A 14,590-nucleotide genomic window follows, 5' to 3' on the forward strand; every position below is an offset into this window, starting at 1 on the left:
CTTATATTTGGACAACCACAGTTCGAATCTCAAAGGCTATATTTTCTCTATTTTTACTAATTTTGTTCGTGAGAGGCCTGCCTTGATAGACCTCATTTCTACTTGGGCCTAGTGCGGTCGCACAACTGGCACTGGGCCAGGGCCGGGCCTGGTAAAAGACCACATCTCCCTCTACTTGGTAATAGTTGATGTTGCAGATGATTCACTAGATAGTAGTTGGGAAGTATATGTTGATTTCAGATTGTTTCTGCTCGATCAGAATAGGCTAAACTACTTGGTTTTTGAAGGTACGTAACTACGTATAAGTTATGTATTCAGTATAATAAAATTCTTAAATTCTTATATATGCAAGGCCATTTGTTCATTTTCTGATATTTTTGCTTTTTGTTTTTTTTTTGTTTTTGTTTTTTTTCTGAACGTGTATTTTGATCAGATGCTTTTACAAAGAAGACATGCATTCATGGGGCAATACGTAGTGTGGGTTTCGATAAACTTATCCCTCTAGAAGAATTTACTGATGTTTCCAATGGATTTCTAGTCGACGACACATGTGTGTTTGGAGCTGAGGTCTTTGTTTGTAAAGAAAGAAGAACAGGCAAATGGCAGTGCCTAACAAGGGTGAAGGGAGCGCCTGTCTACAGATATGTTTGCAAGGTTGAGAAAATATCAAAGCTAGGTGCTGAAGTTTGTCGCTCAGAACCGTTCTCTGCTGGGGGATGTAATTGGTACTCTGATTTCCCTACTAGTCTACTACTGAAAATCCTTCTCTCTTCCCCCTCTGCTTTCTGTTGTCACATGCATATACAGATGACATGCATTTACTTGTATTCGTGAGCTTACAGCGAACAGTACTATTGTTTTTCCGAATCATATCTGAAATGGTTTTGTTGCTGATAACTCGTTGTTTTAGAACTTGTTCAAGTGTTGCTTGCATGCTGCTGTTCAAGAGATTTTTCGTTCAAGAACTTGAACATAATGCGGATAACTTTCTGTTCAAGAATTTAAGTTTATACTGCAGGTAATCGATGTTTGTTCTTAATCTTTCCCTATGTGTTCATTGGATGTTTTGCAGGAAGATAAAGCTTTATCCTGATGGAAATGGCCAAGCCAAGGGTAGTCATGTTTCTCTGTTTTTGGAATGTGTTGGCTCTGAAGTACTTGTGGAATTTAAATTAGGCATCCTAGATCAAATTCATCAAAAGCGTCATCATGAATCTCGTACTGGTAAAGATTGACTTAATATTTTTTTATAACCAAGTGTGATGGTTAATTTGGTTATACACACCCCTAGTATCCGACTAACAATATTTTCTTTCCCTCCGGTAGCTCAACACTGGTTTGATGACGACAGTAAAACTTGGGGCTGGGACAAATTCATTACACACAAAACTTTCTGGCAGAAAGACGAGGGGTTTTTGAAGAATGATGCTTGCTTAGTGGAAGTAGATGTGACCATCCTTGCAATTTCTAAAGCACTATAGCAAACTAGTCCACAAGGACTGGTTTTCATTATATCTTACTGTAGTAAAACTTCTCCCACCTAATGTACTCAAACAACGATAATTTAGCATTTTTGTGGTTGTACATGAAATCAGTCATCCAAGACATCAGAATGTACTGAAATTTGGAGATTTCTCCTTTCCAACATATATCCTTGTGAAGCAAACTCCACCGGTTTGATATAGCATTGCTAAAGACAGTCGATTACAGATCACAAATTCACAATATTAGATACGCTTAAGCTAAACAGAACAGCAACAGCTTCTCCCTCCAACAAATCGCAAATTCACAAACCAATTACTCTTGAATTTTGTAACTTGTTACTGCAGACATGTTGGCACTAGGCATCAGCCATCGAAATGAAGTAGAATTTCTTTGATAGGCTTGACATGTCCTTTGTGAGCATTCTAGCTTGGTGCTACAGCCATAGCCATAAGCTCTTGGAAATGCATATAGGGCACGCTTACTTGTTTAGAAAGGAACAGAGTCTTTACTAACACATAAATAAATTAGAATGCTTCTCACTACTAACACATAATACATAAAAGGAATCAAAATGGTTTCGGGTAAAAATATTCATGTGAGTACTAACACGTGAATGAATCAAAATTAATCTTTATTTTGTTACAAAAATTGTAGTCGAGTAAGTTACTATTCCAGTGTCGGGAGCAATTTGTAGATATGACCCCTCCCTAAGGGTTGTTTTTTACAAGCTGAGGTTCGAACCAAGAATCTCATATTATCAAGAGAATCCTTATAGCGTCCGTCCAATTGCAGTCTAACACGTTTCCCTATCTATAATTAATTTTCCCTTAAACTTGAGAGCTTGTCCCTTTTTCTTTTTTCTTTTTTCTTTTTTTTTGGAAATTACACATACTAAACCATCATTGGCTCGGGAGAAAGTGAAATGACCGTACAACCCCCACGCCTTCTTCTTGTTAAGTTGTAAAACACAGCGACCACGAGTTTAGTTCAACCGACAAAACCAAACCGAGTTTCAGTGAGAGAGACAGTGCGAGTTACATGACGATGGGAGGAGCCACGACGACGCAGCAGCAAGCCTATGGCGAGCCATGGTACTGGGACAACCGCTACACCAACGAATCCGGACCTTTTGATTGGTACCAGAAATACCAGTCTCTAGCTCCCATCATCAACCTCTACGTCCCCCGCCACCTCCGCCACCGCGTCCTCGTCGTCGGCTGCGGCAACTCCGGTACACTCCCGATCCCTCCCCATTTCAGATCTTTATCTTATTAATAAAAATATTTGATCGTTTCATTTCTTGGTGTGTGATCAGCTTTTAGCGAGGGAATGGCGGACGATGGGTACGAGGACGTGGTTAGTATCGACATTTCGTCTGTGGTGATCCAAGCTATGCAGGACAAGCACTCGAACCGTCAGGACCTTAAATGTGGGTAGTTTGGTTGTTGTGAGCTTTGATGTGTTTGGTTTTGGGTTGTGTTTTGTTGATTTGATGTGGGGTTTGTTTGGTTTTGTTGTTAGATTTGGAAATGGATGTGAGAGATATGAATGCTTTCGAAACTGCTTCCTTTGATGCTGTCATTGACAAAGGTACTTCATTCTTGTTCTGTTTTTGCGCTCCTATAATGGCTCTTAGTTAATTAACACATTTGATGTAAGTTACTGAAGTAGAGAATGAGGAATGTGGGGAGTTAGGACCTAGATTCTAGACTTTAGCTTCTTTGAATTGAGCTATAATCTCATATAGGTGTGCAGTGAGTTAGAAAAATAGTGAAACAATCCACAAGGAACAACAGGAATTGCCCGAGAGTCTGTAGTGATGGAGAGTTAATAAAATTTGTTAGAGATGCATGATGGGCTCTAATTTGAATAATTATGAAGTTATGAACAACACTGGTTATCACTAGAAATTACGGATTATGTTTTGGAGGGTGTACTCCAATTATATTTACAATATTCTTTAATTTTGATTGCACCAATTAATGAAACTTGTGGTTTTTGTTACTGATTCTGATTCATATTATGATGTTTTTTTTCAGGAACTCTGGACTCTCTTTTGGTAAGTGATGCTAATCTATGTAGTGGATTACTGTTTGTATCATTTTTGGAAAAGGCTGTTTCTAATATTCACTGTTTTTGCTCAGTGTGGAAGTAATTCACAACAAAATGCTGCTCGGATGCTCAATGAAGTTTGGAGGTAAATCGAAACTATCAGCAGTTAAATGAATTTCTTCTAAGCTTTTTGTTATGTCTATTTTCTTGATTTTGTTCATCATATATTGAAGCAGTTGATAACACACTATAGGGTCCTCAAGGATAAAGGAGTCTATATTCTGGTAAGTGCCTACAATATATTTTCCCCCATTGCTCCTCTCTCTAATTTTGTGTATTCCATCTTGCATTTCATATGTAGCCATAACTATTCTGACAACATGCCGCTGCAGGTGACATATGGAGCCCCGTTGTATCGTTTACGATTGCTGAAAGAATCAAGCTCATGGGTTATAAAACTCCATGTGATAGGTTGGTTCAAGTCATATTTGACTATGATTAGAAATTATAATGACATTGTTCTTTTGTGTTTGGTATGCAGCTTATCAATTTCTCGATACACTGTTCTATTCGAGAATTTATAATCAAAAAGTTCTGGACCAACTATTCTGCTTTGGTCTTTTGTGTATAGTAGCTTTTTTTCCTCCCTCCATGCAGATATTTGACACCTTGTTTCCAGTATCTCTTGTATCACATTTGGAATCACAAAGGGTTCAACTTCTTTTTCAATTTTATATTGTCATGACATTGTCACATAGCTTCCCTACATTTCAGTGTTTGTGACATGAAACTTGAAACTAACAAAACTTCACCCGACTTGCCCATTGATTTCATACTCGGGTTAGAGCTACTTCTTCATTTGAGCTCAGTTGCAATTGATATCCATGTCACTGTCTGACAATCTAGGTGTTATAAGATTTTGGTTAAGTGATACATATACACCTCTTAATTTGCTGAACATAACTGTGGTGCAGATAAACTTGTTTCCAATGATAAATCAGAGCATCCAATATGGGAGCTGACAAATCCTGTTCCCTTGAATGATGATGGAAGCTCCGCAGAGGCATTGCTAGGAAACAACCCTGATGTCCATTTTATTTACATTTGTACAAAGGTTGGTAATTTCCTATCTTACCTAGATTATGTTTTCAAATGCTTATTATCTAATAATAAGTTAAAAGACATAACAATACCACAACACTTTGGCAATCATACATTAGTTTATTTTTTCAGATGTTTAAGGTGTCTGACTGTTTTGATCAAACATTTTTCCCTTTTATTTGATCAGGATAATTCTTCAAAGCCAGGCTTTAAGCGTGAAGTATCAGTCGACTGAGGAGGGAGGATAAGAATCTTCAATCTCTTGCAATTTGTATTCCCGTGCCTGCATTATTGCTTGTTTTGAACTAATAATTTTACAGCATCATGTATGTTGTCTGTATAATGCTTGACCATAAGCTGAGCCTTTAATGGGATTTGCAATTCTTTCGTTTATATGCTGTTGTGAACTTGTGATTGTAACATGGAACCAATGAGGCTTTCAAAATATTGAAAAGAGAAAAAGTTCTCAGAGTCTCTTTTGTTTTTTTGTTACTTATCTATAGCTTTAGTCTGTAGTTGTAGGCAAAATATCCAGAACTCCATGGCAAGGGATAAAGTGGAATAACAATCGAGTGGATTACTATACATAAAAGCGTTTTTCTTTACACCAATTTCAAATAAGCTTTCCAGAAAATATATACCATATAAATAACTTCCAAGAAAAAATCACGTAGAAAGTCTTTGAATAAGAGAGGGTGCTAGTGTGGAACTGCTACCGTGGTTTAGGGGCAATCATCTGCAACATAGGAAGAACCATTTTATTATATCAGTACATTTTAGTTTGACATTGTGAGAAGGGATCAAATTTGAACACAAGTGTATATGATGGTTACCTTCATTTTCCCACTAATTTTAAGGCATATATTGTTGTAGACAATACAATGTTGTCAAACAAAGGAGCCCTGCAGCTTTTTATACTCTATCCAGACTCAAGTTCTTCTGCTTCCTGTTGGCCAACAATATGACATTACCAAAACTGAATTATGTGTAATGTATGAATTTCATGCACCTTTGCAGCAAACTAAACTGTTGTTGAAACTTACCTATAGTCTATTTCTGAGCCGTGACTGAAACGTTTATCTCGCGCCTGACCACCACCTGATTTGATATATTGAGCAAGTTCACCATTGACACGAGAGAGATGCTTCTCAGACTGTTCCAGTCTTCTGGTGAAATCACCATCATGTAATCTGAATGCGCTGTTCTGCTTGATCAAGAAAAGCATAGGACTATCAGCCAAGAACTATGATAGGTGGTGAAAAAAAAATCATTCATGTGAAACATGCCTTGCTTGTGGATGTTTGTTGACGTGGATGTGGATGCTGGGTACTTGCTGTTCCAAGAATTGTTTTTACCATATCATCCAGTTCCGATACTCTCCTCTTCAGTTTGGTCTTGTCCATCTACATATAAACGTAGCAAAAGGCTTGTAAGGAACTTCCTTGAATGAGAACATTCACCACTTTACCATACAAGGTATAAACAGTTTCTTAAAGATAATTCTACCTTCAACATCTCATTCTGTGCAGAAAGCATTTGATCCCTCTCTTGGAGTTCTTGCATGGACATCTGAGCAGCCATTATATCCCCTTCTTTTTTTTCTATTTCAGATATGCAACTGCATCGACAAAGTTTGGGAATGAAAATTAGAAAATAGTGGGTATTAGTATTTTTGGTGTCATTTTTTTTGTGATTTCCCTGCCGTCCCTTTTCTTTTCACAATTTTCTGTGACATATTGTTTCTCTTTAATTACCATTTTCAAATCAGATCTCAACATTTGGTTGTGCTTGCTTCTTTTTTCTTTTCTGTTCTTTTTGTAATTTCTAACAAATCTAGATAATTCTTGATTTTGGAGGTTTACAATAGAACTTGTGATAGAAAGATGTCTAACCTTTGTCTTTCCTCCATTAGATCATTTATCTGCTTTCTCAAGTTGAGAATTTCTTGCTCCTAAGATGATGCCAAAATCAATAGGTTAGGATCACAGGAGAGAGAGAGAGAGCAGAACATTTTTAGTGACATGCACCTTTGCCAGAAAGTCTTCCGTCTGCTGATGAGCCTCCTTTACTAATTTTTGAACCTGGTATTGGTCTATCAAGTCCTACATGATATAAAAAGAAAATGTAACCACTGAGAATTGCTGCTATGAAATAATTACTTAAAAGAACAGTGACGGGCTGAAACTTACTGCATAGTTAGTCATATCCAATTTGACACACAGTAAATCTCGAATGACATCATGTGTCATGCTTTCTGTTGCTGCTAGCCTAGTATTCAGCAAACATACCTGGGGTCAAGAATTAATAAAATATCATGGTTAAGGATTAATACTTGGTCATATAGACAAAAAACTGAAGCATATGCATGTATAATGATTGCAAGTGCCTTGTGCATATTAGGAGGTGGTGGTTATACATATGTGTGTCTGGATGCATAATTATGATAAGCATATAAGAAAGTACATTCAACCAGAAAAGCACTTCACCTCCTTTTGCCGAGTAGCAGCCAGTGCCTCTAGTTCCTCGATCCGAAGCCTGGCTGTAGACAATTCCTGGTCCTTCTCCATATTCATTTGCTGAACCAAAGTTGATATGCACCTGAAGGGTGAACCTGAACCCCTTGTCCTGATAGAGCTCCTCTCGGTTTTGTCTGATGTTGCAACTGTGGTTGTTGAATATGTCTTATCAGCTTTTACTTCACTGACCATGGCCTCAAGAGTCTTGTACTGTTCAAAAAATTTGTGCAACATAAGTTTTAGGTAGGTATACTGTTATACATATCTACCTGTATTCAAAGTCCATCCCTAACTATTAAAAACCTTGGAGTAATGGGTTCACTAACAAAATGTCAGATTCTCAGTATGCTTTGGCTGATTGGCATTTGTATTGAAATATTGAATAGTGATGAGACCTTCTTTAGATTAATGGGAAATCGCTTGGCAAGATGAAACTTGATTCAAGTTAATAATAGAACTTAGACAGTGTACCTTCTGTTGGTATTGTGACGCCTGAGCTTCCGCATGCAACACAAGTTCAGAGATGTATTCCTTGCATTGTTTGATCTTCAAGATATGTACAGGTTGTCAGAATTTCTTTCTTACAAAACAGCAATACGAGACACCTTATAGAAGCCATTGTCCAAGACAACTAAAATTAACAACCAGAAAGACAGGTTTCACCTCTTTATCCCGTTCGGCTCTTTCCTCTTCAAGAAGCTTTATCCTGTTATGAGCCTCATGAAGTTCCAGTAGCTTACTCTTAAATTGCCTGACCAGAAATAATTCTTTAATTTGAATGTAAACAAATCGTTACACAGGAACTTAATCAGGAAAACAAGCTATACCTAGATATCATATCTTCATCTTCTTCACCTTTTGTGTTTTCCGAAACAGCATTTTCAGTAAAATTTTCAACTGTTGACAATCTCTTTCTTAAAGCTTGGAGTTCCAGTTCTAGTGCATCTCTGATCAATCGATGTCTTTCTACGTCATAATCCATCTCATAAACCTAAACAAGGAGCATGTCCAACAAATATTGGAGATAGAAATTAATCTCTAAATGACACATCAAGCACATCTCTCATGTAGATACTTGACAATGTTTTCAAGTACATAACTTAACTTGAACTGAAACTCAAACACATCAATAAGGAGCCTGCTCATACTAGTACAAGACTATTGTTAGTATGTGACATTTTGAGAATTGAGACAAACATGCCTTGGAAGCTTACCTTTTTTTCCAGGACATTGATGGTGCATTCAAGCTCCTCAACAGAGCGCTCTAATATCTTAACTTCCTCTTCCTTTTGCTCAGCATACATTTTACTTGTCTCAGCTTCCTATATATAGTAACCCCATATAAGAGAAATTCAAACTTCTATTATATCTAAGTTCATTATTGAATGAGCAAGGAAAAGAATGAAATGCATACCTGGCGAGCTTCAACAGAGATGGCTTCATTTTCATCAGCTATTGCACATGCCATCTCAAGTTTATCATTCAAGGTCTGAACTTCCTCAAGGAGTCGATCTCTCTCACTGATAACCCTCCTTAAATCAGCCTGAATACCTTCAACTGAACAGAGTACTCTTTCTTCCATTGAGGAATTCAAATGAAGAATTTCTTTTTCCAGACCTTTCACCACCTCTTTCTGCTCTTCCAGTTTTTCTTCAGCTTCAACTTTGTTCAGATAGAGATCTTTTAGAAGCACTTTCAACTCGATATTTTGCTCTGAAAGAGTTTCAAGTGTTTCATTGGCCTGCTTAAGATTAGAATTTGATACAAGCAAAGCCTCTTCAGTGTTACTCAGATGATCCTCAAGTTTTCTATGTTCAACCAACATACTATCAAGTTGGCATGTTTTCATTTCTAGTTCAAGCTGAATTTGGGCCAAAGATAGCATCAGCTTTTCAGTTTCATCCTTTATATCCTTTGTGTTAGATGCCGATTCCTGCAACGTCCTCAAATCAAAATGCAATCCTTCTAGTAGAGCTTCCTTCCTTTCCAATTCTTCCTTCAGTACCAAGTTCTCATGTATCAAAGTATCATGGGAGAGAGTGCAGTCGCCCTCTTTCAAGTTGGTGACTACTTCAGGTTGATCCCCATCATCTATGTAGAGGGTACTGACAAGCATGGTGCTCTCCTCACCATTTGACCCGATCTTATGCAGTTTTTTCATTTCTGAACATCTTTCTTGCTGCCTGAATAGCCGACTATCGGTTTCTGAATTAACACATGACATATTACAGACAAGCTCTCCTCTCAGACACTGATGAAGCACAAACATGGTAAACTCTTTCTCCAATGTCTCAGTGTATGTTTCTTCTAGTAATGATCTTGAACTGCTAATAAAGTTGCCTATGTTGCTTCCCATTGAGAAAACATCAGCATAAATTATTTTAAACCTGTCCTCGACATCAGTTTTTAATTGCTTGAAACATTCTTCAAGCAGAGACACTGATTGTACTATCTCTGTCAAATCAAAAGAAGATTGATCTTGGAGCAGTTTGTTCTCTCTTTCTTTTGAAAGTACTGAAGATTTGAGATGTTCCACTTCTTCAATAAAGCTTGCTCTCTCTAACATCAGTTCCTCACCAGTTTGCTTCCACTGCCCAGTCAGCTGTTTTGAATTTTCATTGGCTTCCATCAAGGCATTTAACATGAAATCAGCCTCTTTAATTGTCGCATGCGCCTCTTCAAATTGGATTAAGAAGCTACTAACGAAATCACTTTTCTCTCCAGCAACTAACTGCAGATTACAAAATGTGGCACATAATATAAGAATGGTCATCTTACTTGCTCTATTAGCTTACAAACTATTAGAGCTCTACTATATATTTGATCCAGCCAGTAGTTGCTCAAAACACTACTTTTTTTTTTATGTTTAAAAGATCAGGATAGAAATTTATGTACCTTTTCTGTTGTATGACCACCTGCATAAGCACTATTCGACTTCAGCTTGACCGGTGGAACAAGTTGTTTCACATCTGCATTCAATATGAGCTGATTAAATCAAGTTTTTGTTTTTGGTAATGTTTAAAGTATTGTTAGTTACTTGGTAAATGTACCTCCTTGTTGAGAACGATTTTTGCTGACAGTCTCACTAACAAGTGAAGCTAACCGAACATATAGAGTGTTAAAAGCATCAAGTGTTATCTCTAATTCTTTTTTCAGGCAGAAAGTTGCTTCAGGCTGTGTGAAATTAGTTAACAGCTTGTTTGACTTTTCTGGATCTCCATAAGCAGACTGAAGTACTGAGCCTTCTTCAACTTTTATGTCCCCTATATTCCCTTCCATTGTCCACAATACATGTCCAGAAGAAATACTTTCAGATGAAGAATCGTACCTTGACATGGAACTATCAGTACTCCACTCATCTTCATCTCCTAAAATTGTTTTTCCTGAAGGGCACGTGTAAACAAAGTCTTCAATATTTTTCAATCTACCATTCGCTACAGCAAGCTCATTCTTTATTTCATGTATCACGTGATGAAGATCTTTAGACTTCATCTTTTCATCACTACTCAGATGCTGGAGTTCACTTAAAGCCATTGTTGCTCCCTTCAAGGAACTTAACTTCTGTCCCATTTCTGTTACCATCTTTTGTGCATCTTCCAAGCTCTTTTGTAGTAATTCAATTGTTTCTTCCTTTTCCAAGCAAACTTTGGCAGCCCTCTGAACATTTTCACTAATACAAACACTATCTTGAGGAAATGAGTAAGTGATACTTTCTATTTGGCTGGATGCATTTTTGAGGGATCTAGAACCATCAAGAAGGAATCTTGTTAGTTCTAAGGTTGCCTTTTCCCAATCCATTCTCAGTGTCCTTATTTCATCCTCTTTAGATGCTAAGGTATTTTTCAGTGTCGTATTTTCCTGAATCATGCCCTGTAATTTTTCATCAAGTTCAAACTGAAGGACAGCAACCTCTTCCTGTAGATGAAGAATTGTTCTTGCCGTCTCCATCTCAACCTGTTCACAAACCATTTCAGTTTGTTTCTGGCAAGACAACTGTAACAGCTGATCCTCTTGAAAGTGGCTATTAAGTAATTTGACCTCCTCTAGGTCCTTAGCCATTTTGTCCAACTTGGCTTGTAAAGCTTTCCTCTCAACATCTTTACTGCTGTCCATCAGCAAACCCATGTTTTCCTTACGTAAATCACCTGATTTCAAACAAGCCAGCTCAGACTCCCTTCCCTCAGTCAACACTTTAGCATCCATCAACTTCTTTTGAGTATCATCGCCATTTTGGTCATATATCACATGATTTTGTAAAGCCTCATCGTCTCCCTGGGTGTAGGATGCCATTTTATCTCCAGAATCACTTCTAACAGGCAAGGTTTCCACCTGTAATATGATCAAAGCAAAGGATTGGTACAAGATTTTGTTGTAAGGTTGGATATCTTTAGAAAGCTCATCAAAACTGAATAATATTTCATGCACGTCTCCTGTTACCTTTCAAGTAAAATGAAACATACATGAATGGAAGCAGAAACTTTACACTTCTCGAAAAGTCAACATAAAGTAAATGTCGTGGTAAAGATCAAACATATGGATGAACAAGAATGCAAAATGAGTCACCACAGAGTGCATGACACAGTGGAAGGATGAGAGACTTTCACTGACCTGATTGCGCAAGTCTGATAATTCAGCTAGCAATGTTTCGCGCTCTCCATGTTCGTAAAATTTTTGATACCTAGCATGAAGAAAAATGCAAAATGAGTCTCTGGTTTCCGAAATTGTGGACTAGGAGCAACCATCTACAACATTGTGATTCATATGGAAATTACAGTTGGAGTTGCTCAAGGAGTCTACTGTTCTCCACAGCATATCGGGTCAGTTCTGGATTTCCATCAGGTCTTGCTTGAAGCATCTGAATCTCTTCTTGCAAAGCTTTGTTCTCTTCCATGAGATACTTCTCGGCAGACAACATTCCATCAACCAACAACTCAAGTCTTTTAATTTTCTCGTCACGAGTTCTTAGCATCAGTTTAGTATGCCTAGCATCCTCCTCTCTTTCGCAGGCCTGCAGAAATGCCACACCAGTTACAGTAAGAAACACACAAGTTGCTGTTATTTTTGAAATAAAGTATAATGGCAAAAAAAAACCTATAACTATTGAAAGTGATGAGAAAAAATTAATGTAAAAGGAAACTGTGTAACTTGTAGTAACAAGACACACCAAACGATTCATGTGTTCAATTTCAGCCACCAAATTCTGTAGTGCATTGTCTGCCATTTTTTCCCTTCCTGTAGAGTTGTCTTCATCAGGCAAGTCACTGAGTCTAGGTTCTTCAATACTTGGCACACATCTCGATGAAGAGCATGAGAGGTTATGATGCTTCATCAGAAAGGATAACTGGCCCTGTTATGGTAAATACATGCTTCACTTTTACCATCTAGTAGATGCCCAAGGACTTTTTTTTTAAATAAATAAGCAAATAGAAACCATGCCTTTAGATGTTGGATGTGTCGCTGAAGAGCGGATATGTCACCTGAAGCATCTTCATTCACTTTCGCCTGGAATAAAAATGGAAAACGAAGTCAGCAATAAGAGATAGTAATGGCCATGTTCATCTATCAGTGTACAAATTACTTTCTCAAAAACAAAAAGTGTACAATGTACATTGTTCTGGATAAGTTTAGCACGCTGGGCGAACTTCAAAGTGCTTAGTGTCTCATTTGCAGAACTGCAAAGAAAGCAAAAATCAGTTAAAGGAAACAAAGAAGACTAAAACATAAATCAATCAAGGAATTTAGGCAGTCATCACAAACCAACTAGACGGGCTGACATTTGCAATTATAGTTGTTTTAGAGTTCCCACCAAGAGAGTCCTGCACCCAAAATATGTGCACTAACTAAGTATTGTTTGAAGATAAAATAAAATGTACAATTATGCATATCAAAACCACATGACATATATTGAGTACTAAAGCTTCTGATTTCTAACCTGAAGCAGAAAAGTAAGCCTCGAATCTCTATATGGAACATGCCTCTGCTTCCCGTGCGCTAAATCAACCAGAGACATTATTACCAACCTAAAACGACAGAATGATACAAGTTAAAAGCGATCTTGGATTTGACTGGAACGGCATTAATTCAACCATGTGTAGAAGCTTTAAGAGTTTGTCGTTGGCATTAAAAGACCCTTAAACATACATCTGGAAGCAATTAAATGAATAATTTGGCATGTAGATTTGACTTTATAGAATGTACGTCAATGGAACAGAAAATGATGAGAGAACTGCGCCGCAAAGGCATGAATATAACTTTACATACTCCCAATTTAGTTTAATATCTATTGAGTATCATTATGTCAATAAGAATATTTCTACAAGATTTAGGACCTCATGTCAAGGAAGGCCTAGCATCATGCACGTGAAAAAAGATTGTGAATACTAAGGAACGGCAAGCAGAGTGGTGAATGGGAAATATAGAAGATATGCTGCGGTATCAAAGCAAGTTAACAGAAAATAGGTCTTTGATATAGTACCCAAGAGTTGATAACGATTTGTTTATATTTGCTGCTTCTTTCAAACGATCCCCCTCTGCACCAGAGCCTTTCTGCCTAAATTAATAAGCATGATATCAAGCATGTAAGTGTTTACAAAACAACGAGAAAAATACAAAACAAGATGAAGAAGAGGAGTTGAAAGATTGCATACCTCTCGGAACCAGCTAGATCTACTAAATTAAGCCTTGCAAATCTAAAGTGGGTCATGGAATCATTTTCCCAATGACTTTCAATGATACAAGTGAAAACACTATGTGAGCGGCTGCTCTCGCTGTTCATGTGTGTAGCTGCCATTTTTCTATTTGAAGCACCCTAAAAAAAAGATACATAACAATCATGTTGACATCCTAAAGTCAAAATCACTATAGATGAGCATAACATTTATTATGAAGTACCCACATGTAACAGAAGCTTGACAACATCATTAACATTCGTCACATTGTATTCTGTAAGGTTTTCAACATAAACCCCTTTCTTCGAGTCCTCCCTAAGCTGCAATAGGAAAGTAAGAATTACTTAGAGCTCAAAAAGAACAACTCTAGGTATCACATGCAGCATGAAGCCATGGACCATATGAAAATATCTTATTTACTTGTAGATTAGATGATGAAGGCTCCAAGAGATCTGTTATCTGCTCATTGTAAATCTCGAGAAAGGAACATTTGCAGCTGTACTTCAGCTGTTCCTCTCTCCTGCTCTCCTCTTCCTGCGCATATGAATTTCTTAGTAAGACATCTACCAAAACCAAACCAGAAGACAATAATAAATGACTCAGAAGAGTAGCCATGGTAGATATCAAGAGTTGTGACAACGTACCATCCGAATCCTCTTGAACAAATATTCAAAAATCCGTGGAGTAATCCCACAATCCTCATGGAGTTGTCCCTCAATCACATTAATCTGACCCATCATTGTGTATGTTTTGCCACTACCTGTCTGC

General features: G+C 37.5%; 3 protein-coding genes across 3 annotated transcripts in view; 2 read left to right on the top strand and 1 right to left on the bottom strand.

Annotated features, from left to right (window-relative positions):
• The window catches only part of LOC101297142, a 2,280-nt gene extending 1,045 nt beyond the window's left edge, over nucleotides 1–1,235 (top strand). The window contains exons 4-5 of the mRNA XM_004298215.1: nucleotides 434–725; nucleotides 1,073–1,235. Of these exons, the coding sequence (XP_004298263.1) occupies nucleotides 434–725; nucleotides 1,073–1,235 (455 nt within the window). The remainder of the gene's footprint in view (nucleotides 1–433; nucleotides 726–1,072) is intronic.
• A 1,240-nt stretch (nucleotides 1,236–2,475) lies between these two features.
• On the top strand, nucleotides 2,476–5,112 carry LOC101291422 (methyltransferase-like protein 13-like). The gene is made up of 9 exons (XM_004297052.1): nucleotides 2,476–2,716; nucleotides 2,801–2,914; nucleotides 3,007–3,075; nucleotides 3,525–3,544; nucleotides 3,630–3,682; nucleotides 3,791–3,821; nucleotides 3,930–4,008; nucleotides 4,512–4,651; nucleotides 4,826–5,112. Exons 1-9 carry the CDS (start codon nucleotides 2,524–2,526, stop codon nucleotides 4,871–4,873), a joined length of 747 nt encoding a protein of 248 aa, XP_004297100.1. The 5' UTR covers nucleotides 2,476–2,523; the 3' UTR covers nucleotides 4,874–5,112.
• Nucleotides 5,113–5,126: 14 nt separating this feature from the next.
• Nucleotides 5,127–14,590, bottom strand: part of LOC101297433 — a 10,577-nt gene continuing 1,113 nt past the window's right edge. Inside the window, exons 4-31 of the mRNA XM_004298216.1 lie at nucleotides 14,467–14,590; nucleotides 14,243–14,356; nucleotides 14,050–14,142; nucleotides 13,802–13,962; nucleotides 13,630–13,704; nucleotides 13,087–13,174; nucleotides 12,912–12,970; nucleotides 12,763–12,826; nucleotides 12,591–12,656; nucleotides 12,319–12,501; nucleotides 11,927–12,162; nucleotides 11,763–11,832; nucleotides 10,205–11,483; nucleotides 10,050–10,123; nucleotides 8,569–9,885; nucleotides 8,369–8,476; nucleotides 7,982–8,145; nucleotides 7,818–7,905; nucleotides 7,626–7,700; nucleotides 7,125–7,364; nucleotides 6,828–6,926; nucleotides 6,666–6,740; nucleotides 6,531–6,589; nucleotides 6,145–6,256; nucleotides 5,925–6,041; nucleotides 5,682–5,842; nucleotides 5,472–5,584; nucleotides 5,127–5,374 (exon numbers count right to left, since the gene is read on the bottom strand). The exon at nucleotides 14,467–14,590 is cut by the window's right edge and continues 6 nt beyond it. Of these exons, the coding sequence (XP_004298264.1) occupies nucleotides 5,551–5,584; nucleotides 5,682–5,842; nucleotides 5,925–6,041; nucleotides 6,145–6,256; nucleotides 6,531–6,589; nucleotides 6,666–6,740; nucleotides 6,828–6,926; nucleotides 7,125–7,364; nucleotides 7,626–7,700; nucleotides 7,818–7,905; nucleotides 7,982–8,145; nucleotides 8,369–8,476; nucleotides 8,569–9,885; nucleotides 10,050–10,123; nucleotides 10,205–11,483; nucleotides 11,763–11,832; nucleotides 11,927–12,162; nucleotides 12,319–12,501; nucleotides 12,591–12,656; nucleotides 12,763–12,826; nucleotides 12,912–12,970; nucleotides 13,087–13,174; nucleotides 13,630–13,704; nucleotides 13,802–13,962; nucleotides 14,050–14,142; nucleotides 14,243–14,356; nucleotides 14,467–14,590 (5,335 nt within the window). The 3' untranslated portion in view covers nucleotides 5,127–5,374; nucleotides 5,472–5,550. The remainder of the gene's footprint in view (nucleotides 5,375–5,471; nucleotides 5,585–5,681; nucleotides 5,843–5,924; nucleotides 6,042–6,144; nucleotides 6,257–6,530; nucleotides 6,590–6,665; nucleotides 6,741–6,827; nucleotides 6,927–7,124; nucleotides 7,365–7,625; nucleotides 7,701–7,817; nucleotides 7,906–7,981; nucleotides 8,146–8,368; nucleotides 8,477–8,568; nucleotides 9,886–10,049; nucleotides 10,124–10,204; nucleotides 11,484–11,762; nucleotides 11,833–11,926; nucleotides 12,163–12,318; nucleotides 12,502–12,590; nucleotides 12,657–12,762; nucleotides 12,827–12,911; nucleotides 12,971–13,086; nucleotides 13,175–13,629; nucleotides 13,705–13,801; nucleotides 13,963–14,049; nucleotides 14,143–14,242; nucleotides 14,357–14,466) is intronic.

This window comes from Fragaria vesca, linkage group LG4 (assembly GCF_000184155.1).
Source record: "Fragaria vesca subsp. vesca linkage group LG4, FraVesHawaii_1.0, whole genome shotgun sequence".
Classification (NCBI taxonomy): domain Eukaryota; kingdom Viridiplantae; phylum Streptophyta; class Magnoliopsida; order Rosales; family Rosaceae; genus Fragaria; species Fragaria vesca.

Coding starts and splice junctions, on each gene's coding strand:
- LOC101291422 (XM_004297052.1), top strand. CDS start 2,524: ATGACGATGGGAGGAGCCACGACGACGCAGCAGCAAGCCTATGGCGAG. Junction 2,915..3,006: donor GAACCGTCAGGACCTTAAAT/GTGGGTAGTTTG, acceptor TTTTGTTGTTAG/ATTTGGAAATGGATGTGAGA. Junction 3,683..3,790: donor ATGCTCAATGAAGTTTGGAG/GTAAATCGAAAC, acceptor AACACACTATAG/GGTCCTCAAGGATAAAGGAG.